Source organism: Salmo salar, chromosome ssa01, assembly GCF_905237065.1.
Source record: "Salmo salar chromosome ssa01, Ssal_v3.1, whole genome shotgun sequence".
In the NCBI taxonomy this organism is placed as follows: Eukaryota; Metazoa; Chordata; class Actinopteri; order Salmoniformes; family Salmonidae; genus Salmo; species Salmo salar.
Window position 1 is genome coordinate 172,995,909 of NC_059442.1, and position 27,331 is coordinate 173,023,239.

Sequence of the window (27,331 nt, forward strand, 5' to 3'; positions counted from 1 at the left end):
GTTGAGAATCAACAACTTACACTTGTGATGACTGAAGACACAAAATGACAAGGTTATTAAATAAGGCTAGGGGAATAAGACAGACAGACTGTCCAGATGACAGGTTAACCTACAGACACACTGTCCAGATGAGACATTGACCTACAGACACATACACACAGCGGGAAATGTGAAGGTGACCTACAGAGCTCATGGAACTTGACCTGTATGATGGTGGTCTGTGACCCCAGAGGGTTGGTCTCTGTGATGTTGATGTAGTGGTAGAGCTGCCACATGGTAGGGTCTGTTATGGTGCACTGCTGCTGGGGAGGGGACGACAAAACACACATCCTCACCTGGCTCTTATTACCCCTGGAGGGGGAGAGAGGAAGGACAGGAGAGGAGAGGAGGAAGGAGAGGGAGAGAGGACAGGACAGGACAGGAGGAAGGAGAGGGAGAGAGGACAGGACAGGACAGGAGGAAGGAGGGGGAGAGAGGACAGGACAGGAGAGGAGAGGAGGAAGGAGAGGGAGAGAGATGGTTATTCACTTGTGGTGCTGCTGGGAAGGAGACACTCCTGGAGGAAAGAGAGATCAATTAATTATTGTAAGTATCAAGCTCCCTGTCAAACTGAGTCTGTAAGTATCAAGCTCCCCGTCAAACTGAGTCTGTAAGTATCAAGCTCCCTGTCAAACTGAGTCTGTAAGTATCAAGCTCCCCATCAAACTGAGTCTGTAAGTATCAAGCTCCCATCAAACTGAGTCTGTAAGTATCAAGCTCCCCATCAAACTGAGTCTGTAAGTATCAAGCTCCCCATCAAACTGAGTCTGTAAGTATCAAGCTCCCCATCAAACTGAGTCGGTAAGTATCAAGCTCCCCATCAAACTGAGTCTGTAAGTATCAAGCTCCCCGTCAAACTGAGTCGGTAAGTATCAAGCTCCCCGTCAAACTGAGTCTGTAAGTATCAAGCTCCCCGTCAAACTGAGTCTGTAAGTATCAAGCTCCCTGTCAAACTGAGTCGGTAAGTATCAAGCTCCCCGTCAAACTGAGTCTGTAAGTATCAAGCGTCTCAGGGAATGAGTGCTGATCTAGAATAAGCTCCTCCATGTTACTATGATCTGAAAGGAAAACATGATCCTACTCTGAGGGCGTTTTCACATATAGTCCTCTTTAAAATAACCCATCTCAGTTCTCTTTAAAGTGAATTCTGGGGGCGAAGCAGAAATCAGTTCTCTTTGTGTTCACACTGCATTTGAATTAGGACTCAACTCTTTTGCCAGTTTACTTCACCTATTTTGTGAACCGAGTCCTCTTTGCATTTACATTGCTATGTTTAGAAAGGAACCAAGATCTTTTTCCAAAATTCCCACAATGCACTGTGGGTTTTTACAAAGTGCAGGACAAGCCATTCCATCAGAATGCATTATTGGACAGCTAGACATGTCTACTGCCATTTTGGAAGCTATTCAATTGCATTTAGTTGAAATATGAGACATAGCAATTGTAATCAGAAGATACTATTAGCATGTACATTTGATTGGTAACAGAATAAATGACCAAAAGTATGTGGACACCTGCTCATCGAACATCTCAATCCAAAATCATGTGCATTAATATGGAGTTGGTCCACCATTTGCTGCTATAACAGCCTCCACTCTTCAGGGAAGGCTTTCCACTAGATGTTGGAACATTGCTGAGGGGACTTGCTTCCATTCAGCCACAAGAGCATTAGTGAGGTCGGGCACTGATGTTGTGTGATTAGGCGTGGCTCGCAGTGTGCTTTCCAATTCATCCCAAAGGAGTTCGATGAGGTTGAGGTCAGAGCTCTGTGCAGGTCAGTCAAGTTCTTCCACACTGATCTCGACAAAGCATTTCTGTATGGACCTCGCTTTGTGCAGGGGGCATTGTCATACTGAAACAGGAAAGGGCCTTCCCCAAACTGTTGCCACAACGTTGGAAGCACAGAATCATCTAGAATGTCATTGTATGCTGTAGCGTTAAGATTTCCCTTCACTGGAACTAAGGGGCCCGAACCGTGAATAACAGCCCCAGACCATTATTCCTCCTCCACCAAACTTTACAGTTGCCACTATATATTGGGGCAGGTAGCGTTCTCCTGGCATCCACCAAACCTAGATTAGTCCGTCGGACTGCCAGATGGTGACGCTTGATTCATCACTCCAGAGAACACGTTTCCTCTGCTCCAGAGTCCAATGGTGGTGAGCTTTACGCCACTCCTGCCGATGCTTGGCATTGCGCATGGTGATCTTAGGCTTGTGTGCGGTTGCTTGGCCATGGAAACCCATTACAGCAGTAGTCTAGTGTGAGGGGTTATAACATTAGTCTAGTGTGAGGGGTTATAACAGTAGTCTAGTGTGAGGGGTTATAACAGTAGTCTAGTGTGAGGGTTTATAACAGTAGTCTAGTGTGAGGGGTTATGTCAGTAGTCTAGTGTGAGGGGTTATAACAGTAGTCTAGTGTGAGGGGTTATGTCAGTAGTCTAGTGTGAGGGGTTATGGCAGTAGTCTAGTGTGAGGGGTTATAACAGTAGTCTAGTGTGAGGGGTTATAACAGTAGTCTAGTGTGAGGGGTTATAACAGTAGTCTAGTGTGAGGGGTTATAACAGTAGTCTAGTGTGAGGGGTTATAACAGTAGTCTAGTGTGAGGGGTTATAACAGTAGTCTAGTGTGAGGGGTTATAACAGTAGTCTAGTGTGAGGGGTTATAACAGTAGTCTAGTGTGAGGGGTTATGTCAGTAGTCTAGTGTGAGGGGTTATAACAGTAGTATAGTGTGAGGGGTTATGTCAGTAGTCTAGTGTGAGGGGTTATAACAGTAGTCTAGTGTGAGGGGTTATAACAGTAGTCTAGTGTGAGGGGTTATAACAGTAGTCTAGTGTGAGGGGTTATGTCAGTAGTCTAGTGTGAGGGGTTATGTCAGTAGTCTAGTGTGAGGGGTTATAACAGTAGTCTATTGTGAGGGGTTATAACAGTAGTCTAGTGTGAGGGGTTATAACAGTAGTCTAGTGTGAGGGGTTATAACAGTAGTCTAGTGTGAGGGGTTATAACAGTAGTCTAGTGTGAGGGGTTATAACAGTAGTCTAGTGTGAGGGGTTATAACAGTAGTCTAGTGTGAGGGGTTATAACAGTAGTCTAGTGTGAGGGGTTATAACAGTAGTCTAGTGTGAGGGGTTATAACAGTAGTCTAGTGTGAGGGGTTATAACAGTAGTCTAGTGTGAGGGGTTATAACAGTAGTCTAGTGTGAGGGGTTATAACAGTAGTCTAGTGTGAGGGGTTATGTCAGTAGTCTAGTGTGAGGGGTTATGTCAGTAGTCTAGTGTGAGGGGTTATAGCAGTAGTCTAGTGTGAGGGGTTATGGCAGTAGTCTAGTGTGAGGGGTTATGGCAGCAGGGGGCTCAGACCACCTCTCAGTTCGGTTCGCTTCGGGGGATCAGACCACCTCTCAGTTCGCTTCGGGGGAACAGACCACCTCTCAGTTCGGTTCGGGGGAACAGACCACCTCTCAGTTCGCTTCGGGGGATCAGACCACCTCTCAGTTCGCTTCGGGGGAACAGACCACCTCTCAGTTCGCTTCGGGGGAACAGACCACCTCTCAGTTCGCTCGGGGATCAGACCACCTCTCAGTTCGCTCGGGGATCAGACCACCTCTCAGTTCGCTTCGGGGGAACAGACCACCTCTCAGTTCGCTTCGGGGGATCAGACCACCTCTCAGTTCGCTTCGGGGGATCAGACCACCTCTCAGTTCGCTTCGGGGGATCAGACCACCTCTCAGTTCGCTTCGGGGGATCAGACCACCTCTCAGTTCGCTTCGGGGGATCAGACCACCTCTCAGTTCGCTTCGGGGGAACAGACCACCTCTCAGTTCGCTCGGGGGATCAGACCACCTCTCAGTTCGCTTCGGGGAACAGACCACCTCTCAGTTCGCTTCGGGGGATCAGACCACCTCTCAGTTCGCTTCGGGGGATCAGACCACCTCTCAGTTCGCTTCGGGGGATCAGACCACCTCTCAGTTCGCTTCGGGGATCAGACCACCTCTCAGTTCGCTTCGGGGGATCAGACCACCTCTCAGTTCGCTTCGGGGATCAGACCACCTCTCAGTTCGCTTCGGGGGATCAGACCACCTCTCAGTTCGCTCGGGGATCAGACCACCTCTCAGTTCGCTTCGGGGGATCAGACCACCTCTCAGTTCGCTTCGGGGGATCAGACCACCTCTCAGTTCGCTTCGGGGGAACAGACCACCTCTCAGTTCGCTTCGGGGGATCAGACCACCTCTCAGTTCGGTTCGGGGGCTCTTTTGTTCACAAGAATTGTCTGAAAACACCCTGAGACGCTTCATACATACTTCATTAAGTCTCAAATGTTCTTCTGCTTGAGTTGCTGCACCTCATAGAATATTATCTCATAACTGTTGATGAGTTCCTGCACCTTGTTAAAATCAGAGTACCGGCACCTATTGCAGTTCATGTCAAGCACTGGCCTAAACATGCATTCAGATGGAAATCATAGCCAGTAGCAGAGAGTGGTTGGAAAGAGATATACACTACTGTTCAAAGGTTTGGGGTCACTTAGTTTGGAGTCACTTAGTTTGGAGTCACTTAGTTTGGAGTCACTTAGTTTGGAGTCACTTAGTTTGGAGTCACTTAGTTTGGAGTCACTTAGTTTGGGGTCACTTGTTTTTGAAAGAAAAGCAATTTTTTTTGTCCATTAAAATAACATGAAATTGATCAGAAATACAGTGTAGACATTGTTAATGTTGTAAATTACTATTGTAGCTATAAAATGGCTGATTTTTAATGGAATATTTACATAGTTGTACAGAGGCCCATTATCAGCAACCATCACTCCTGTGTTCCAATGGTACGTTGTGTTTGCTAATCCAAGTTTATCATTTTAAAAGACTAATTGATCATTAGAAAACTGTTTAGCAATTATGTTAGCACAGCTGAAAACTGTTGTGCTGATTTTAAAGAAGCAATAAAACTGGCCTTCTTTAGACTAGTTGAGTATCTGGAGCATCAGCATTTGTGGGTTCGATTACAGGCTCAAAATGGCCAGAAACAAAGACCTTTCTACTGAAACTTGTCAGACTATTCTTGTTCTGAGAAATGAAGGCTATTCCATGCAAGAAATTGTCAAGAAACTGAAGATCTCATACAACGCTGTGTACTACACAGGACCTGTGGACTTGTGGACCTGTGATTCTACACAAATGTATATTTTGAAACAATGCCGTTGTGGTCATTTTTAAGAATTGTTTGGCAACTCTGAGTGTTTAATAAAACTGATAACTGAGCGTTTTATAAACCTGATAACTGAGTGTTTTATAAATCTGATAACTGTGTGTTTTATAAACCTGATAACTGAGTGTTTTATAAACTTTATAAACCTGATAACTGTGTGTTTTATAAACCTGATAACTGAGTGTTTTATAAACCTGATAACTGAGTGTTTTATAAACCTGATAACTGAGTGTTTTATAAACCTGATAACTGTGTGTTTTATAAACCTGATAACTGAGTGTTTTATAAACTTTATAAACCTGATAACTGAGTGTTTTATAAATCTGATAACTGAGTGTTTTATAAACCTGATAACTGAGTGTTTTATAAACTTTATAAACCTGATAACTGAGTGATTTATAAACCTGATAACTCGGAGTGATTTATAAACCTGATAACTGAGTGTTTTATAAACCTGATAACTGAGTGTTTTATAAACCTGATAACTGTGTGTTTTATAAACCTGATAACTGAGTGTTTTATAAACCTGATAACTCGGAGTGTCTACATAATCTTAATTGTCTGGACTGAATGGAACTTTACACTGCCCCTATTTAAAATGTTCCCTATTTTTGCATATCTTTGATCCTGAATGTTATCAGATCCTCAACCAAAACCTGATATTAGATAAAGGGAACCGGAGTTTACAAATCATTATTTTTAAAAACATATTATATTTATTTAATTAACAAAGTTATGCAACACCCAATTTCCCCTGTGTGAAAAAGTAATGTCCCATTACACTCAATAGCAGGTTGTGCCACCTTTAGCTGCAATGATTCCAACCAAACACTTCCTGTAGTTGTTGATCAGTCTCTCACATCACTGTGGAGGAATTCTGGCCCACTCTTGCATGAAAAACTAATTTAACTCAGCTACATTTGTGGGTTTTCAAGCATAAACTGCTCGTTTCAAGTGCTGCCACAACATCTCAAATTGGGATTAGGTCTGGGCCTTTGACTAGGCCATTACAAAACGTCATATGTGTTGCTTTTTAGCCATTTTCATGTAGACTTGATTGTGTGTTTTGGATCATTGTCTTGCTGCATGACCCAGCAGGGCTTCAGCTCCCAGACGGATGGCCTGACATTCTCCTGTTGAAGTCTCTGACACAGAGCAGAATTCATGGTTCCTTCTATTAAGGAAACACCTGGGTGATCCTCAAGACTTTTGTGAAGAATGTTCTATGAACAGACGAGTCAAAAGTATAATGTTTTTTTGGGACGATATGGGTTCCAGTATGCCTGGCGAAAACCAAACACTGCATTCCACAGTAAGAACCTCATACCAACGGTCAAGCATGTAAACAGTTGTGATGTATATTTGTAATGTGATCCTGCCTTGTGTGTTGCTTAATGTGAAATAAAAAATAAAATGTTGATTTTTTTTTAAAAGATACTGTTCACAGCACTCGGACTCCCGAGTGGCGCAGCGGGCTAAGGCCCTGCATCTCAGTGCTGGAGGAGTCACTACAGACCCTGGTTCAGCGGTCTAAGGTACTGCATCTCAGTGCTGGAGGAGTCACTACAGACCCTGGTTCAGCGGCTGGAGGAGTCACTACAGACCCTGGTTCAGCGGTCTAAGGCTCTGCATCTCAGTGCTGGAGGAGTCACTACAGACCCTGGTTCAGCGGCTGGAGGAGTCACTACAGACCCTGGTTCAGCGGTCTAAGGCTCTGCATCTCAGTGCTGGAGGAGTCACTACAGACCCTGGTTCACAACAGACCCTGGTTCAGCGGCTGGAGGAGTCACTACAGACCCTGGTTCAGCGGTCTAAGGCTCTGCATCTCAGTGCTGGAGGAGTCACTACAGAACCTGGTTCAACGGTCTGCTGGAGGCGTCACTACAGACCCTGGTTCAGCGGCTGGAGGCGTCACTACAGACCCTGGTTCAGCGGCTGGAGGCTACTACAATGGCTCAGTGGCTGGAGGCGTCACTACAGACCCTGGTTCAGCGGTCTGCTGGAGGCGTCACTACAGACCCTGGTTCAGTGGTCTAAGGCTCTGCATCTCAGTGCTGGAGGAGTCACTACAGACCCTGGTTCAGCGGTCTAAGGCACTGCATCTCAGTGCTGGAGGCGTCACTACAGACACCCTGGTTTGAATCCAGGCTGTATCCCATCCGGCCGTGATTGGGAGTCCCATAGGGCGGAGCACAATTGGCCCAGCGTCGTCTGGGTTCGGTCGGTGTAGGCCGTCATTGTAAATAAGAATTTGTTCTTAAATGACTTGCCTGGTTAAAAAAATAAATAATAAGATTTGGAAAAAGTCCCATGTAAGAGAAATAAAAAGCTTGGCTCCCTGCTCATCAGTCTCTTCATTCATAATTTGATAATGACTATAGGCTTTCTATTAATAATATATCAGACTATTCTCAATTCAATCATGTAATCTTTGTTTTTAAGTTTACATCTATAAAGGCCTATGCGTGTTCTGCAGTTAGTTCCACTGATATCCTGTCTGTGATCCAGTAAAACAGAGGCCTGTTGTGACCTGTCCAACGGCATGGCACTACGTTCTAGTTCAGAGCTATAGCCTACGGTTTATTGTGTGTGTGTGTGTGTTGTGTAGGCTGTGAGTCGCTTGTGAAATGCAACAGGCATGAATTTACATTGTAAATAAATGGTCTGTGAAATCAGGTGTTACTGGTGTAATTCTATGTTTTAATTATGATTTTTGCGCTTCAATTTCTGCCCACCAAACGTTTTGCAGGCCCATCCACCAACGGGTTTCTGGCTACGCTACCCAAGCTTACCTATAGGAGGTGTGGTACAGGGCTGGTAGGTGGGTCTTCACAGACTCCACCCATGAACACAATACTAGGCTGTGATTGGGCACAAGACAGGAAATGCTGAGCAGCCCGGGAGGATCTGAGGAAAAAGAGATGAGAAATAATTAATCACATGATCAACACCACAAGAAATACATCTCAAAGCTGTATTTCTGTATGTTGATGCTGTATTTCTGTATTTCTGTATGTTGATGCTGTATTTCTGTATGTTGATGCTGTATTTCTGTATGTTGATGCTGTACTGTATGTTGATGCTGTATTTCTGTATGTTGATGCTGTATCTCTGTATGTTGATGCTGTATCTCTGTATGTTGATGCTGTATGTTGATGCTGTATCTCTGTATGTTGATGCTGTATTTCTGTATGTTGATGCTGTATCTCCGTATGTTGATGCTGTATCTCTGTATGTTGATGCTGTATCTCTGTATGTTGATGCTGTATTTCTGTATGTTGATGCTGTATTTCTGTATGTTGATGCTGTATCTCTGTATGTTGATGCTGTATTTCTGTATGTTGATGCTGTATTTCTGTATTTCTGTATGTTGATGCTGTATGTTGATGCTGTATCTCTGTATGTTGATGCTGTATCTCTGTATGTTGATGCTGTATTTCTGTATGTTGATGCTGTATTTCTGTATGTTGATGCTGTATGTTGATGCTGTATTTCTGTATGTTGATGCTGTATCTCTGTATGTTGATGCTGTATCTCTGTATTTCTATATGTTGATGCTGTATCTCTGTATTTCTGTATGTTGATGCTGTATCTCTGTATGTTGATGCTGTATCTCTGTATTTCTGTATGTTGATGCTGTATGTCTGTATTTCTGTATGTTGATGCTGTATTTCTGTATGTTGATGCTGTATGTTGATGCTGTATTTCTGTATGTTGATGCTGTATTTCTGTATGTTGATGCTGTATCTCTGTATGTTGATGCTGTATGTTGATGCTGTATCTCTGTATGTTGATGCTGTATGTTGATGCTGTATTTCTGGATGTATTTGCTGTATTTCTGTATGTTGATGCTGTATTTCTGTATGTTGATGCTGTATTTCTGTATGTTGATGCTGTATTTCTGGATGTTGATGCTGTATGTTGATGCTGTATCTCTGTATGTTGATGCTGTATGTTGATGCTGTATTTCTGGATGTTGATGCTGTATTTCTGTATGTTGATGCTGTATTTCTGTATGTTGATGCTGTATCTCTGTATGTTGATGCTGTATTTCTGTATGTTGATGCTGTATTTCTGTATGTTGATGCTGTATTTCTGTATGTTGATGCTGTATCTCTGTATGTTGATGCTGTATTTCTGTATGTTGATGCTGTATTTCTGTATGTTGATGCTGTATTTCTGTATTTCTGTATGTTGATGCTGTATTTCTGTATGTTGATGCTGTATTTCTGTATGTTGATGCTGTATTTCTGTATGTTGATGCTGTATTTCTGTATGTTGATGCTGTATTTCTGTATGTTGATGCTGTATGTTGATGCTGTATCTCTGTATGTTGATGCTGTATTTCTGTATGTTGATGCTGTATGTTGATGCTGTATTTCTGTATGTTGATGCTGTATTTCTGTATGTTGATGCTGTATTTCTGGATGTTGATGCTGTATTTATGTATGTTGATGCTGTATTTCTGCATGGTGATGCTGTATCTCTGTATGTTGATGCTGTATTTCTGTGTGTTGATGCTGTATCTCTGTATGTGTGAGAGATTCAGTCTTTCTGAGGATAGATGTACCTGTGAAAGATACACAACAATACAATAAACATATTATAATGAGGGGATTCCTCACAGCTCAATCTGTTAGAGCAATATCTAATAATAGGAGAAGCTTTTCCTCTCTGGTCCCACCCCTCTCAGGGATAGAGGGGGGAGGATAGAGGGGGAGGAGAGAAGAGGGGAAGGGGGGAGGAAGGAGAGGGGAGGATAGAGGGGTGAGGAAAGAGGGGAGGATAGAGGGGGAGGAAAAGGGGGAGGATAGAGGGGGAGGATAGAGGGGGGGAGGATAGAGGGGAGAGGAAAGAGAGGGGGAGGATAGAGGGGAGAGGAAGGAGAGGGGAGGATAGAGGGGGAGGATAGAGGGGGAGGATAGAGGGGGAGGATAGAGGGGAGAGGATAGAGGGGAGAGGAAGGAGAGGGGGAGGATAGAGGGGGAGGATAGAGGGGAGAGGAAGGAGAGGGGGAGGATAGAGGGGAGAGGAAGGAGAGGGGGAGGATAGAGGGGAGGAAGAGAGAGAGGGGAGGATAGAGGGGAGAGGATAGGGGAGGATAGAGGGGAGAGGATAGAGGGGGAGGATAGAGGGGAGAGGATAGAGGGGGAGGATAGAGGAGAGGAAGGAGAGGGGGAGGATAGAGGGGAGAGGAAGGAGAGGGGGAGGATAGAGGGGAGGATAGAGGGGAGAGGAAGGAGAGGGGGAGGATAGAGGGGGAGGATAGAGGGGGGAGGATAGAGGGAGAGGATAGAGGGGGAGGATAGAGGGGAGAGGATAGAGGGGGAGGATAGAGGGGAGAGGATAGAGGGGAGAGGATAGAGGGGAGAGGAAGGAGAGGGGGAGGATAGAGGGGAGAGGAAGGAGAGGGGGAGGATAGAGGGGGAGGATAGAGGGAGAGGAAGGAGAGGGGGGAGGATAGAGGGGAGAGGATCGAGGGGAGGATAGAGGGGGAGGATAGAGGGGAGAGGATAGAGGGAGAGGGGGAGGATAGAGGGGAGGATAGAGGGGAGAGGAAGGAGAGGGGGAGGATAGAGGGGAGGATAGAGGGGAGAGGATAGAGGGGGGAGGATAGAGGGGAGAGGAAGGAGAGGGGGAGGATAGAGGAGAGGATAGAGGGGAGGATAGAGGGGAAGATAGAGGGGGAGGATAGAGGGGGGAGGATAGAGGGGAGAGGATAGAGGGGAGAGGAAGGAGAGGGGGAGGATAGAGGGGGAGGATAGAGGGAGAGGAAGGAGAGGGGGAGGATAGAGGGGGAGGATAGAAGGGGAGGATAGAGGGGAGAGGAAGGAGAGGGGGGGAGGATAGAGGGGAGAGGATAGAGGGGGAGGATAGAGGGGGAGGATAGAGGGGGAGGATAGAGGGGGAGGATAGAGGGGGAGGATAGAGGGGAGAGGAAGGAGAGGGGGAGGATAGAGGGGAGGATAGAGGGGAGAGGAAGGAGAGGGGGAGGATAGAGGGGAGAGGATAGAGGGGGAGGATAGAGGGGGAGGATAGAGGGGAGAGGATAGAGGGGAGGATAGAGGGAGAGGATAGAGAGAGGGGAGGATAGAGGGGAGAGGAAGGAGAGGGGGAGGATAGAGGGGAGGATAGAGGGAGAGGATAGAGGGGAGGGGAGGATAGAGGAGAGGAGGAGAGGGAGGATAGAGGGGAGGATAGAGGGAGAGGAAGGAGAGGGGGAGGATAGAGGGGAGAGGAAGGAGAGGGGGGAGGATAGAGGGGAGGATAGAGGGGAGAGGATAGAGGGGGAGGATAGAGGGAGAGGATAGAGGGGGAGGATAGAGGGGGAGGATAGAGGGGAGAGGAAGGAGAGGGGAGGATAGAGGGGAGAGGATAGAGGGGAGGATAGAGGGAGAGGATAGAGGGGGAGGATAGAGGGGAGAGGAAGGAGAGGGGGAGGATAGAGGGGGAGGATAGAGGGAGAGGATAGAGGGGGAGGATAGAGGGGAGAGGATAGAGGGGGAGGATAGAGGGGAGGATAGAGGGGGAGAGGGGAGGAGAGGAAGGAGAGGGGGGAGGATAGAGGGGAGGATAGAGAGGAAGGATAGAGGGGAGGATAGAGGGGGAGGATAGAGGGGAGGATAGAGGGGGAGGATAGAGGGGAGAGGATAGAGGGGAGAGGAAGGAGAGGGGGGAGAGAGGAGAGGATAGAGGAGGAGAGGGGAGGATAGAGGGGAGGATAGAGGGGAGGATAGAGGGGAGAGGAAGGAGAGGGGGGAGGATAGAGGGGAGAGGATAGAGGGGGGAGGATAGAGGGGAGGATAGAGGGAGAGGATCAGGGAGGAAGAGGGAGGATAGAGGAGAGGAGAGGGGGAGGAAGAGGGAGAGGATAGAGGGGAGAGGAAGGAGAGGGGGGAGGATAGAGGGGAGAGGATAGAGGGGGAGGAGGGGGGAGGATAGAGGGGAGAGGATAGAGGGGGAGGATAGAGGGGAGAGGATAGAGGGGAGGATAGAGGGGAGATGAGGAGAGGAAGGAGAGGGGAGGATAGAGGGGAGGATAGAGGGGAGAGGATAGAGGGGAGAGGATAGAGGGGAGGATAGAGGAGAGGAAGAGGGGAGGATAGAGGGGAGGATAGAGGGAGAGGAAGGAGAGGGGGAGGATAGAGGGGAGAGGATAGAGGGGAGGATAGAGGGGAGAGGATAGAGGGAGAGGATAGAGGGGAGAGGAGTAGAGGGGAGGATAGAGGGAGAGGAAGGAGAGGGGGAGGATAGAGGGGAGAGGATAGAGGGGAGAGGATAGAGGGGGAGGATAGAGGGGAGAGGAAGGAGAGGGGGGAGGATAGAGGGGGAGGATAGAGGGGAGAGGATAGAGGGGGAGGATAGAGGGGAGAGGATAGAGGGAGAGGGGGAGGATAGAGGGGAGAGGAAGGAGAGGGGGAGGATAGAGGGGAGGATAGAGGGAGAGGAAGGAGAGGGAGGAGGATAGAGGGGAGAGGAAGGAGAGGGGGGAGGATAGAGGGGAGAGGAGGAGAGGGGGAGGATAGAGGGGAGGAGAGAGGGAGAGGAAGGAGAGGGGGAGGATAGAGGGGAGGATAGGGGGAGAGGGGGAGGATAGAGGGGAGAGGAGGAGAGGGGGAGGATAGAGGGGAGAGGATAGAGGGGAGGAGGATAGAGGGGAGAGGATAGAGGGGAGGATAGAGGGGAGAGGAAGGAGAGGGGAGGATAGAGGGAGAGGAAGGAGAGGGGGGAGGATAGAGGGGAGAGGATAGAGGGGAGGATAGAGGGGGAGGATAGAGGGGAGGATAGAGGGAGAGGATAGAGGGGGAGGATAGAGGGAGGATAGAGGGGAGGACAGAGGGGAGGATAGAGGGGGAGGATAGAGGGGGAGGAGAGAGGAGGATAGAGGGGAGAGGATAGAGGGGGAGGATAGAGGGGAGGATAGAGGGGAGGATAGAGGGGGAGGATAGAGGGAGAGGAAGGAGAGGGGGAGGATAGAGGGGAGAGGATAGAGGGGAGGATAGAGGGGAGGATAGAGGGAGAGGATAGAGGGGAGGATAGAGGAGAGGATAGAGGGGGAGGATAGAGGGAGAGGAAGGAGAGGGGGGAGGATAGAGGGGAGAGGATAGAGGGGAGAGGAAGGAGAGGGGGAGGATAGAGGGGAGAGGATAGAGGGGGAGGATAGAGGGGAGGATAGAGGGGAGAGGATAGAGGGGGAGGATAGAGGGGAGAGGATAGAGGGGGAGGATAGAGGGGAGAGGAAGGAGAGGGGGAGGATAGAGGGGAGGATAGAGGGGGAGGATAGAGGGGAGAGGAAGGAGAGGGGGAGGATAGAGGGGAGGATAGAGGGGAGAGGGGGGAGGATAGAGGGGAGAGGATAGAGGGAGAGGATAGAGGGGGAGGATAGAGGGGAGAGGAAGGAGAGGGGGGAGGATAGAGGGGAGAGGATAGAGGGGAGAGGAAGGAGAGGGGGGAGGATAGAGGGAGAGGATAGAGGGGAGAGGATAGAGGGGGAGGATAGAGGGGAGAGGAAGAGAGGGGGAGGATAGAGGGAGAGGATAGAGGGGGAGGATAGAGGGGAGGATAGAGGGAGAGGATAGAGGGGAGGATAGAGGGAGAGGAAGGAGAGGGGGAGGATAGAGGGAGAGGAGTAGAGGGGAGGATAGAGGGGAGGATAGAGGGGAGAGGAAGGAGAGGGGGGAGGATAGAGGGGAGAGGATAGAGGGGGAGGATAGAGGGGGGAGGATAGAGGGAGAGGATAGAGGGGAGAGGAAGGAGAGAGGGAGGATAGAGGGAGAGGAAGGAGAGGGGGGAGGATAGAGGGGAGAGGATAGAGGGGGAGGATAGAGGGGAGGATAGAGGGGAGAGGATAGAGGGGGAGGATAGAGGGGAGGATAGAGGGGAGGAAGGAGAGGGGGAGGATAGAGGGGAGAGGATAGAGGGGAGGATAGAGGGGAGGATAGAGGGGAGAGGATAGAGGGGGAGGATAGAGGGGAGAGGAAGGAGAGGGGGAGGATAGAGGGGGAGGATAGAGGGGAGAGGATAGAGGGGAGGATAGAGGGGAGAGGATAGAGGGGGAGGATAGAGGGGAGAGAGGAGAGAGGGAGAGGATAGAGGGAGAGGATAGAGGGGAGAGGAGAGGAGGAGAGGGAGAGGAAGGAGAGGGGAGGATAGAGGGGAGAGGAAGGAGAGGGGGAGGATAGAGGGGGAGGATAGAGGGAAGGAGAAGGGGAGGATAGAGGGGAGGATAGAGGGGAGAGGATAGAGGGGAGAGAGGGAGAGGAGGAGAGGGAGAGGATAGAGGGGGAGGATAGAGGGGAGGAGAGGGAGAGGATAGAGGGGGAGGATAGAGGGGAGAGGAAGGAGAGGGGGAGGATAGAGGGGAGAGGATAGAGGGGGAGGATAGAGGGGAGAGGATAGAGGGGGAGGATAGAGGGGAGGATAGAGGGGGAGGATAGAGGTGAGAGGATAGAGGGGAGGATAGAGGGGAGAGGATAGAGGGGAGAGGGGGGAGGATAGAAGGGGGAGGATAGAGGGGAGAGGAAGGAGAGGGGGAGGATAGAGGGGAGAGGATAGAGGGGGGAGGATAGAGGGGAGGATAGAGGGGGAGGATAGAGGGGAGAGGATAGAGGGGAGAGGATAGAGGGGGAGGATAGAGGGGAGAGGATAGAGGGGAGAGGATAGAGGGGGAGGATAGAGGGAGAGGAAGGAGAGGGGGAGGATAGGGGGAGGATAGAGGGGGAGGATAGAGGGGGTTGATAGAGGGGGAGGATAGAGGGGGGAGGAAGGAGAGGGGGGAGGATAGAGGGGAGAGTGAGAGGAAGGGAAGCCTTACATCCTAGCCGGAGTCTGGTGGTCTGGATGAGGAGTCCCTGTTCGTCATGGCAGCTGTAGTTACCCTCGGCGGCGAGTTCTGCGTGCACGAGGACCAGACGACCGTCTGATGTCACTCGGTGCTGCCATGGCAACACGGAACTCCTGTTCAGACGCCACTCCACGGACGTCCTAAAGAGACATTATGACATCACTGTGTTTACTGGCGGTCAGACAACCACACACCAACACAGACACGCACACAAATACACAAAGGTTCAGTCACAGTTACTAACAGTCAGAGAAAATAAACAGCCGCACAAAAGGCAGGGACTGAGCATTACTCTAAGTCAAAGGGTACTGTAACATTAGCTCCAGGGGAGAGGACAATATCTCCTAAATTAAACTGACTCCCCGGTGTCATGCATTGGGAACATACTGATACAGACTGACTCCTAGTGTGTCGTACGTGTCCAGCTCTGATACAGACTGACTCCTAGTGTGTCGTACGTGTCCAGCTCTAATACAGACTGACTCCTAGTGTGTCGTACGTGTCCAGCTCTGATACAGACTGACTCCTAGTGTGTCGTACCTGTCCAGCTCTGACTGACTCCTAGTGTGTCGTACATGTCCAGCTCTAATACAGACTGACTCCTAGTGTGTCGTACCTGTCAGCTCTGACTGACTCCTAGTGTGTCGTACGTGTCCAGCTCTGACTGACTCCCAGTGTGTCGTACGTGTCCAGCTCTGATACAGACTGACTCCTAGTGTGTCGTACATGTCCAGCTCTAATACAGACTGACTCCTAGTGTGTCGTACATGTCCAGGTCTAATACAGACTGACTCCTAGTGTGTCGTACGTGTCCAGCTCTGACTGACTCCCAGTGTGTCGTACGTGTCCAGCTCTGATACAGACTGACTCCTAGTGTGTCGTACCTGTCCAGCTCTGACTGACTCCTAGTGTGTCGTACATGTCCAGCTCTAATACAGACTGACTCCTAGTGTGTCGTACGTGTCAGCTCTGACTGACTCCCAGTGTGTCGTACGTGTCCAGCTCTGATACAGACTGACTCCTAGTGTGTCGTACATGTCCAGCTCTAATACAGACTGACTCCTAGTGTGTCGTACATGTCCAGGTCTAATACAGACTGACTCCCAGTGTGTCGTACGTGTCCAGCTCTGATACAGACTGACTCCTAGTGTGTCGTACATGTCCAGCTCTAATACAGACTGACTCCTAGTGTGTCGTACATGTCCAGGTCTAATACAGACTGACTCCCAGTGTGTCGTACCTGTCCAGCTCTGATACAGACTGACTCCCAGTGTGTCGTACCTGTCCAGACCCTCTAGAGAACATAGTGATACAGACTGACTCCTAGTGTACCATACCTGTCCAGTGCATCTCTACACAGCAGCGTGACGTTTGACCCAAGCCTCCCGTACTGAACATCTGAAACGAGACAGGAGAGAGAGACCGGAGAGACAGGAGAGAGAGAGACAGGAGAGAGACAGAAGAGAGAGACAGGAGAGAGAGAGACAGGAGAGAGAGACAGGAGAGAGAGAGACAGGAGAGAGAGAGACAGGAGAGAGAGAGACAGGCGAGACAGGAGAGAGAGAGACAGGAGAGACAGGAGAGAGAGAGACAGGAGAGAGAGAGGAGAGAGAGACAGGAGAGAGAGAGGAGAGACAGGAGAGAGAGAGACAGGAGAGACAGGAGAGAGAGAGACAGACGAGACAGGAGAGAGAGAGACAGGAGAGAGAGAGACAGGAGAGAGAGAGACAGGAGAGACAGGAGAGAGAGAGAGAGAGAGAGACAGGAGAGAGAGACAGGAGAGAGAGAGAGACAGGAGAGAGAGAGACAGAGAGAGAGAGAGACAGGAGAGAGAGAGACAGGAGAGAGACAGAGAGAGAGACAGGAGAGAGAGAGGAGAGACAGGAGAGAGAGAGACAGGAGAGAGAGACAGGAGAGAGAGACAGGAGAGAGAGACAGGAGAGAGAGAGACAGGAGAGAGAGAGACAGGAGAGAGAGAGGAGAGAGAGACAGGAGAGAGAGAGGAGAGACAGGAGAGAGAGAGACAGGAGAGAGAGACAGGAGAGAGAGACAGGAGAGAGAGAGACAGGAGAGAGAGACAGGAGAGAGAGAGACAGGAGAGAGAGAGAGAGAGACAGGAGAGAGAGAGGAGAGACAGGAGAGAGAGACAGGAGAGAGAGACAGGAGAGAGAGACGTTAGATGTTGTGTCTGCAGTGTGTAGCTACTGTTAGCAGTGCTGTAAACAGTTAGTTTTCCGATCATACGTCTTCAGTCTAGTCAGGATTTGCAAGCAACAGAACTACTGTTTGCAGCCTTATATACAGGGCCTTCAGAAAAGTATTCATACCCCTTGACTTATTCCACATTTTGTTGTGTTACAGCCTGAATTTAAAATGGATTAAATATGTTTTTTTTTCTTGCCCATCTACACACAATACCCCATAATGACAAAGTAAAGCAAATGTCTAAAAACATTGAAAATGAAATACAGAAATATCTAATTTACATACAATAAATATTCACACCGAAGTCAATACTTTGTAGAAGCACCTTTGGCACCAACTACATGTTTTAATCATCTTGGGTATGTCTGTTTCAGCTTTGCAGTTCTTGATTTGGGGATTTTTTTCTCATTCTTCTTTGTAGATTTTCTCAAGCTCTGTTAAGTTAGATGGAGAGCGGTGGTGAACAGCAATCTTCAAGTCTTTCCACATATTTTCAATAAGTCTAGGCTTTGGCTGGGCCACTCACGCACTTTCACATTCTTGTTCTGAAGCCATTCCAGCATTGCTTTGGCTGTATGCTTGGGGTCATTGTTCTGTTGGAATGTAAATATTCACCCCAGTCTAAGGTCGTTTGCACTCTGAAGCAAGTTCTCATCAAGGATTTGCCTGTATTTGGTTCCATTCATTGTTCCCACTATCCTTACCAGTCTCCCAGTCCCTGATACTGCCACCACCATGCTTCACGGTAGGGATGGTGTTAGACGGGTTTTCCAACAGTCTTGAAGCTGTGCCTGGTTTTCTCCAGACGTAGCGCTTTGCATATTTTCTCATCTTTTGCCTTATGATCTCAGTCTTTCATGTGGCTTTTTGCAAACTCCAGGCGTGCTGTCATGTGCCTTTTTCTCAGGAGAGGCTTCCATCTGGCCACTCTCTCATAAAGTCCATATTGGTGAAGTGCTGTGATCCTTCTGGCAGGTTCTCCCATCTCAGCCAAGGAACTCTGTAATTTTGTCAGAGTGGTCATTGGGTTCTTGGTCACCTCCCTGACCAAGGTTCTTCTTGGTCTGGGCCGTTCCGTAGATGGAGAGCACTGTGATCTTGGAAACTTTCAACACACAAGAAATTGTTTAATATCCTTCCCCAGGTACTGTATATGCCTCATCACAATTCTATCATGGAGCTATAAGGACAGTTCCATGGACTTCATGGTACAGTTTCTGCTCTGACATGCACTGTCAACTGGACCTTATATAGACAGGTGTGTTTCTTTCTAAATCATGTCCAAACAATTGAATTGGCCACAGGTGGACTCCGATCAAGTTGTAGTGACACCTCAAGGATGATCAAAGGAAATTGGATGCACCTGAGCTCAAATTGAAGTGTCATAGCAAAAAGGTGTGAATACTTACAGTACCAGTCAAAGGGTTTGTCTTTATTTTGTATTATTTTCTACATTGTGGAATAATAGTGAAGACATCAAAACTATTAAATAACACATATGGAATCATGTAGTAACCAAAAAACGTGTTAGAGAAATCAAAATATAGTTTATATTTGAGATTCTTCAAACTAGCCACCCTTTGCCTTGATGAGGAATGCTTTTCCAACAGTCTTGAAGGAGTTCTCACATATGCTGAGCACTTGTTGGCTGCTTTTCCTTCACTCTGTGGTCCAACTCATCCCAAGCCATCTCAATTGGGTTGAGGTCGGGGGATTGTGGAGGCCAAGTCATCTGATGCAGCACTCCATCACTCTCCTTCTTGGTCAAATAGCCCTTACACAGCCTGGAGGTGTGTTGGGTCATTGTCCTGTTGAAAAACAAATGATAATCCCACTAAGCGCAAACCAGATGGGATGGTGTATCGCTGCAGAATGCTGTGGTAGCCAGGCTGGTTAAGTGTGCCTTAAATTCTAAATAAATCAACGACAGTGTCACCAGCAAAGCACCCCCCACACCATCACACCTCCTCCTCCATGCTTCACGGTGGAACCACACATGCAGAGATCATCCTTTCACCTACTCTGCGTCTCACAAAGACACGGCTCTTGGAAGCAAGAATCTCAAATTTGGACTCATCAGACCAAAGGACAGATTTCCACCGGTCTAATGTCCATTGCTCGTGTTTCTTGGCCCAAGCAAGTGTCTTCTTCCTATTGGTGTCCTTTAGTTGTGGTTTCTTTGCAGCAATTCGACCATGAAGGCCTGATTCACCCAGTCTCCTCTGAACAGTTGATGTTGAGATGTGTTTGTTACTTGAACTCTGTGAAGCATTTATTTGGGCTGCAATTTCTGAGGCTGATAACTAATGAATTTATCCTCTGCAGCAGAGGTAACTCTGGGTCTTCCTTTCCTGTGGTGGTCCACATGAGAGCCAGTTTCATCATAGCACTTGATGGTTTTTGCGACTGCACTTGAAGAAACTTTCAAAGTTCTTGACATTTTCTGGATTGACTGACCTTCACTGACCAGTAATGATGGACTGTTGTTTCTCTTTGCTTATTTGAGCTGTTCTTGCCATAATATGGACTTGGTCTTTTACCAAATAGGGCTATCTTCTGTATACCAACCCTACCTTGTCACAACACAACTGATTGGCTCAAACACATTAAGAAGGAAAGAAATTCCCACAAAATAACTTTTAACAAGGCACACCTCTTAATTTATATGCACTCCAGGTAACTACCTCATGAAGCTGGTTGAGAGAATGCCAAGAGTGTGCAAAGCTGTCACCAAGGCAAAGGGTGACTACTTTAAAGAATATCAAATATAAAATATATTTTGATTTGTTTAACACTTTTTTGGTTACTACATGATTCCATGTGTAATTTCATAGTTTTTATGTCTTCACTAATTATTGTACAATTTAGAAAATATTACAAATATAGAAATACCCTGGAATGAGTAGGGTAGTAACAGAAGTAACAGTAGAAACAGTAGTAACAGCAGTAACAGTAACAGCAGTAACAGTAGTAACAGTAGTAACAGTAACAGTAGTAACAGCAGTAACAGTAACAGTAGTAACAGTAGTAACAGCAGTAACAGTAACAGTAGTAACAGCAGTAACAGTAACAGCAGTAACAGTAACAGTAGTAACAGTAACAGTAGTAACAGTAGTAACAGTAGTAACAGTAACAGTAGTAACAGTAACAGTAACAGTAGTAACAGTAACAGCAGGAGCAGTAGTAACAACAGTAACAGTAACAGTAGTAACAACAGTAACAGTAACAGTAACAGTAGTAACAGTAGTAACAGTAACAGTAACAGTAGTAACAACAGTAACAGTAACAGTAGTAACAACAGTAACAGTAACAGTAACAGTAACAGTAACAGTAGTAACAACAGTAACAGTAGTAACAACAGTAACAGTAGTAACGGTAGTAACGACAGTAACAGTAGTAACATTAGTAACAGTAGTAACAGTAGTAACCATAGTAACCATAGTAACAGTAGTAACATTAGTAACAGTAGTAACCGTAGTAACCGAAGTAACAGTAGTAACATCAGTAACAGTAGTAACAGTAGCAACAGTAGTAACAGCAGTAACAGCAGTAACAGTAACAGCAGTAACAGCAGTAACAGTAGTAACAGTAACATCAGTAACAGTAGTAACAGCAGTAACAGTAACAGTAGTAACATCAGTAACAGTAGTAACAGTAGCAACAGTAACAGTAGTAACAGTAACAGTAGTAACAGTAACAGTAGTAACAGTAGTAACAGTAACAGTAACCGTAGTAACAGTAACCATAGTAACAGTAACAGTAGTAACATCAGTAACAGTAACAGCAGTAACATCAGTAACAGCAGTAACAGTAGTAACAGTAACAGTAGTAACAGTAACAGTAGTAACAGCAGTAACAACAGTACAAGCCGTAACAGTAGTAACAGTAGTAACAGTAACAGCAGTAACAGTAACAACAGTAACAGCAGTAACAGCAGTAACAGTAACAGTAGTAACAGTAGTAACAGTAGTAACAGTAGTAACAGTAACAGCAGTAACAGTAACACCAGTAACAGCAGTAACAGCAGTAACAGTAACAACAGTAACAGCAGTAACAGTAACAACAGTAACAGCAGTAACAGTAACAGTAGTAACAGTAACAGCAGTAACAGTAACATCAGTAACAGTAGTAACAGTAACAGTAGTAACAGTAACAGTAGTAACAGTAACAGCAGTAACAGTAACATCAGTAACAGTAGTAACAGTAACAGTAGTAACAGTAACAGTAGTAACAGTAACAGCAGTAACAGTAACATCAGTAACAGTAGTAACAGCAGTAACAGTAACAGTAGTAACAGCAGTAACAGTAGTAACAGTAGTAACAGTAACAGTAGTAACAGTAACAGCAGTAACAGTAACATCAGTAACAGTAGTAACAGTAACATCAGTAACAGTAGTAACAGTAACAGTAGTACCAGTAGTAACAGTAACAGTAGCAACATCAGTAACAGTAACAGTAGTAACAGCAGTAACAGTAGTAACAGTAACAGCAGTAACAGTAGTAACAGTAACAGTAGTAACAGCAGTAACAGTAGTAACAGTAACAGCAGTAACAGTAGTAACAGTAACAGTAGTAACAGCAGTAACAGTAGTAACAGTAACAGCAGTAACAGTAGTAACAGTAACAGCAGTAACAGTAGTAACAGTAACAGTAGTAACAGCAGTAACAGTAACAGTAGTAACAGTAGTAACAGTAACAGTAGTAACAGTAACAGCAGTAACAGTAGTAACAGTAACAGCAGTAACAGCAGTAACAGTAGTAACAGTAACAGCAGTAACAGTAGTAACAGTAACAGTAGTAACAGTAGTAACAGCAGTAACAGTAGTAACAGTAACAGCAGTAACAGTAGTAACAGTAACAGCAGTAACAGTAGTAACAGTAACAGTAGTAACAGTAGTAACAGTAGTAACAGCAGTAACAGTAACAGCAGTAACAGTAGTAACAGTAACAGCAGTAACAGTAGTAACAGTAGTAACAGTAACAGTAGTACCAGCAGTAACAGTAACAGTAGCAACATCAGTAACAGTAACAGTAGTAACAGCAGTAACAGTAGTAACAGCAGTAACAGTAACAGCAGTAACAGCAGTAACAGTAGTAACAGTAGTAACAGTAACAGTAGTAACAGTAGTAACAGTAACAGCAGTAACAGTAGTAACAGTAACAGCAGTAACAGCAGTAACAGTAGTAACAGTAACAGCAGTAACAGCAGTAACAGTAGTAACAGTAACAGTAGTAACAGTAGTAACAGTAACAGCAGTAACAGTAGTAACAGTAACAGCAGTAACAGTAGTAACAGTAACAGCAGTAACAGTAGTAACAGTAACAGCAGTAACAGTAGTAACAGTAGTAACAGTAACAGTAGTAACATCAGTAACAGCAGTAACAGTAGTAACAGTAACAGCAGTAACAGTAGTAACAGTAACATCAGTAACAGTAGTACCAGCAGTAACAGTAGTAACAGTAACATCAGTAACAGTAGTAACAGTAGTAACAGTAACAGTAGTAACAGCAGTAACAGTAACAGTAGTAACAGTAACAGTAGTAACAGTAGTAACAGTAACATCAGTAACAGTAGTAACAGTAGTAACAGTAACAGTAGTAACAGCAGTAACAGCAGTAACAGTAGTAACAGTAACAGCAGTAACAGTAGTAACAGTAGTAACAGTAGTAACAGTAACAGCAGTAACAGTAGTAACAGTAACAGCAGTAACAGTAGTAACAGTAACAGCAGTAACAGTAGTAACAGTAACAGCAGTAACAGTAGTAACAGTAACAGCAGTAACAGTAGTAACAGTAGTAACAGTAACAGTAGTAACATCAGTAACAGCAGTAACAGCAGTAACAGTAACAGCAGTAACAGTAGTAACAGTAACAGCAGTAACAGTAGTAACAGTAGTAACAGTAACAGTAGTAACATCAGTAACAGCAGTAACAGTAGTAACAGTAACAGCAGTAACAGTAGTAACAGTAACATCAGTAACAGTAGTACCAGCAGTAACAGTAGTAACAGTAACATCAGTAACAGTAGTAACAGTAGTAACAGTAACAGTAGTAACAGTAACAGTAGTAACAGTAGTAACAGTAACATCAGTAACAGCAGTAACAGTAATAGTAACAGTAACATCAGTAACAGTAGTAACAGTAACATCAGTAACAGCAGTAACAGCAGTAACATTCTTAACGTCAGTAACAGCAGTAACAGCAGTGACAACAGTAACAGTACTATAATTTACTGTTTATATTTTGGACACCTTTTACTTTTACTTCACTACATTCCTGAAGAAAATAATGTACTTTTTATTCCATACATTTTCCCTGACAACCAAAAGTACTAGTTACATTTTGAACACATCAAGACAACATCCCTGGTCGTCCCTACTGCCTCTGATCTGGAGGACTCACTAAACAGAGAACATCCCTGGTCGTCCCTACTTCCTCTGATCTGGAGGACTCACTAAACACACCCTGGTCCCCCTACTGCCTCTGATCTGGAGGACTCACTAAACAGAGAACATCGCTGGTCCTCCCTACTGCCTCTGATCTGGAGGACTCACTAAACAGAGAACATCCCTGGTCGTCCCTACTGCCTCTGATCTGGAGGACTCACTAAACAGAGAACATCCCTGGTCGTCCCTACTGCCTCTGATCAGGAGGACTCACTAAACAGAGAACATCCCTGGTCGTCCCTACTGCCTCTGATCTGGAGGACTCACTAAACAGAGAACATCCCTGGTCATCTCTACTGCCTCTGATCAGGAGGACTCACTAAACAGAGAACATCCCTGGTCATCCCTACTGCCTCTGATCTGGAGGACAAATGCTTCATTTGTAAATGCTGTCTGAGTGTGTGGAGTGTGTCCCTGGCTATCTGTAATGATGTCTGAGTGTGTGTGTGCCCCTGGCTATCTGTAATGATGTCTGAGTGTGTGGAGTGTTCCCCTGGCTATCTGTAATGATGTCTGAGTGTTGGAGTGTGCCCCTGGCTATCTGTAATGATGTCTGAGTGTGTGTGTGCCCCTGGCTATCTGTAATGATGTCTGAGTGTGTGTGTGCCCCTGGCTATCTGTAATGATGTCTGAGTGTGTGTGTGCCCCTGGCTATCTGTAATGATGTCTGAGTGTGTGTGTGTCCCTGGCTATCTGTAATGATGTCTGAGTGTGTGGAGTGTCCCTGGCTATCTGTAATGATGTCTGAGTGTGTGTGTGTCCCTGGCTATCTGTAATGATGTCTGAGTGTTGGAGTGTTCCCCTGGCTATCTGTAATGATGTCTGAGTGTTGGAGTGTTCCCCTGGCTATCTGTAATGATGTCTGAGTGTTGGAGTGTGCCCCTGGCTATCTGTAATGATGTCTGATTGTGTGTGTGCCCCTGGCTATCTGTAATGATGTCTGAGTGTGTGTGTGCCCCTGGCTATCTGTAATGATGTCTGAGTGTGTGGAGTGTTCCCCTGGCTATCTGTAATGATGTCTGAGTGTTGGAGTGTGCCCCTGGCTATCTGTAATGATGTCTGAGTGTGTGTGTGCCCCTGGCTATCTGTAATGATGTCTGAGTGTGTGTTTGCCCCTGGCTATCTGTAATGATGTCTGAGTGTGTGTGTGTCCCCGGCTATCTGTAATGATGTCTGAGTGTGTGTGTCCCTGGCTATCTGTAATGATGTCTGAGTGTGTGGAGTGTCCCTGGCTATCTGTAATGATGTCTGATTGTGTGTGTGCCCCTGGCTATCTGTAATGATGTCTGAGTGTGTGTGTGCCCCTGGCTATCTGTAATGATGTCTGAGTGTGTGGAGTGTTCCCCTGGCTATCTGTAATGATGTCTGAGTGTTGGAGTGTGCCCCTGGCTATCTGTAATGATGTCTGAGTGTGTGTGTGCCCCTGGCTATCTGTAATGATGTCTGAGTGCGTGTTTGCCCCTGGCTATCTGTAATGATGTCTGAGTGTGTGTGTGTCCCCGGCTATCTGTAATGATGTCTGAGTGTGTGTGTGTCCCTGGCTATCTGTAATGATGTCTGAGTGTGTGGAGTGTCCCTGGCTATCTGTAATGATGTCTGAGTGTGTGTGTGTCCCTGGCTATCTGTAATGATGTCTGAGTGTTGGTGTGTGCCCCTGGCTATCTGTAATGATGTCTGAGTGTGTGGAGTGTTCCCTGGCTATCTGTAATGATGTCTGAGTGTTGGAGTGTTCCCCTGGCTATCTGTAAATGATGTCTGAGTGTTGGAGTGTTCCCCTGGCTATCTGTAATGATGTCTGAGTGTGAGTGTGTCCCTGGCTATCTGTAATGATGTCTGAGTGTGTGTGTGCCCCTGGCTATCTGTAATGATGTCTGAGTTTTGGAGTGTTCCCCTGGCTATCTGTAATGATGTCTGAGTGTTGGAGTGTTCCCCTGGCTATCTGTAATGATGTCTGAGTGTTGGAGTGTTCCCCTGGCTATCTGTAATGATGTCTGAGTGTTGGAGTGTTCCCCTGGCTATCTGTAAATGATGTCTGAGTGTTGGAGTGTTCCCCTGGCTATCTGTAATGATGTCTGAGTGTTGGAGTGTTCCCCTGGCTATCTGTAATGATGTCTGAGTGTTGGAGTGTTCCCCTGGCTATCTGTAATGATGTCTGAGTGTTGGAGTGTTCCCCTGGCTATCTGTAATGATGTCTGAGTGTTGGAGTGTTCCCCTGGCTATCTGTAATGATGTCTGAGTGTTGGAGTGTTCCCCTGGCTATCTGTAATGATGTCTGAGTGTTGGAGTGTTCCCCTGGCTATCTGTAAATGATGTCTGAGTGTTGGAGTGTTCCCCTGGCTATCTGTAATGATGTCTGAGTGTTGGAGTGTTCCCCTGGCTATCTGTAATGATGTCTGAGTGTTGGAGTGTTCCCCTGGCTATCTGTAAATGATGTCTGAGTGTTGGAGTGTTCCCCTGGCTATCTGTAATGATGTCTGAGTGTTGGAGTGTTCCCCTGGCTATCTGTAATGATGTCTGAGTGTTGGAGTGTGTCCCTGGCTATCTGTAATGATGTCTGAGTGTTGGAGTGTGTCCCTGGCTATCTGTAATGATGTCTGAGTGTTGGAGTGTTCCCCTGGCTATCTGTAATGATGTCTGAGTGTTGGAGTGTTCCCCTGGCTATCTGTAATGATGTCTGAGTGTTGGAGTGTTCCCCTGGCTATCTGTAATGATGTCTGAGTGTTGGAGTGTACCCCTGGCTATCTGTAAATAAACAGGAAAACAGGCCATCTGGAGCTTAATAAGGGTTCATTGCTAACCTGTAGCCCCAACAGGTTAATAAGGAATGTGAAATAATTTATACTTTTACTTTTGATACTTCTGTTTATTTAAAACCAAATACTTTTAGACTTTTTACTCAAGTAATATTTTACTGGGTGACTTTCACTTTTACTCAAGTTTGACAATTGGGTACTTTTTCCACCACTGCCCACTCACATGCACACACTCCTTCTCTCTCTCTCTCCTCTCTGGACTGTAGAGGGCCTGCGGTACCTAGGGGAAGCAGTCCGCATTCACCGTCTGCAGAACAGCATTCACCGCAAACCCACAACGTTCTTCACATTTCTGCCTCAACTCCAAGCCAGCGGGATCTCTGCCATATGAATACAGGAGGGAGTGTGTGTGTTTGTGTGTCTGTGTGTGTTTGTGTGCGTGTGTGTGTGTGTGTGTGTGTGTGTGTGTGTGTGTGTGTGTGTGTGTGTGTGTGTGTCTCTGTGTGTGTCGTGTGTGTGTGTGTGTGTGTGTGTGTGTGTGTGTGTGTGTGTGTGTGTGTGTGTGTGTGTGTGTGTGTGTGTGTGTATTCTTATCCTGTAATCTGCTGGCTGGGTAAAATAGAACACTGTATAAGAATGTAATAATAAATACTAGAATCAATATATTAAAAAATATATATTTAATCCATTTTGAATTCAGGCTGTAACACAACAAAATGTGGAACAAGTTAAGGGGTATGAATCCTTTCTGAAGGTACTGTAGGTAGCTGGGCCTGTTACTCAGAACAGAACACAGTAGGGCTGATGGGTTGAGTTGATCCAACTGGACCAGTCTGTTACTCAGA

General features: G+C 46.5%; 1 protein-coding gene across 1 annotated transcript in view; it reads right to left on the bottom strand.

Moving 5' to 3' along the window:
• LOC106572564 (interleukin-11 receptor subunit alpha) overlaps positions 1 to 27,331 on the bottom strand; it is a 60,470-nt gene that overhangs the window by 10,860 nt on the left and 22,279 nt on the right. The window contains exons 3-6 of the mRNA XM_014146861.2: positions 16,420 to 16,480; positions 15,053 to 15,222; positions 8,031 to 8,145; positions 185 to 351 (exon numbers count right to left, since the gene is read on the bottom strand). Coding sequence (XP_014002336.1) covers positions 185 to 351; positions 8,031 to 8,145; positions 15,053 to 15,222; positions 16,420 to 16,480 — 513 coding nt within the window. The remainder of the gene's footprint in view (positions 1 to 184; positions 352 to 8,030; positions 8,146 to 15,052; positions 15,223 to 16,419; positions 16,481 to 27,331) is intronic.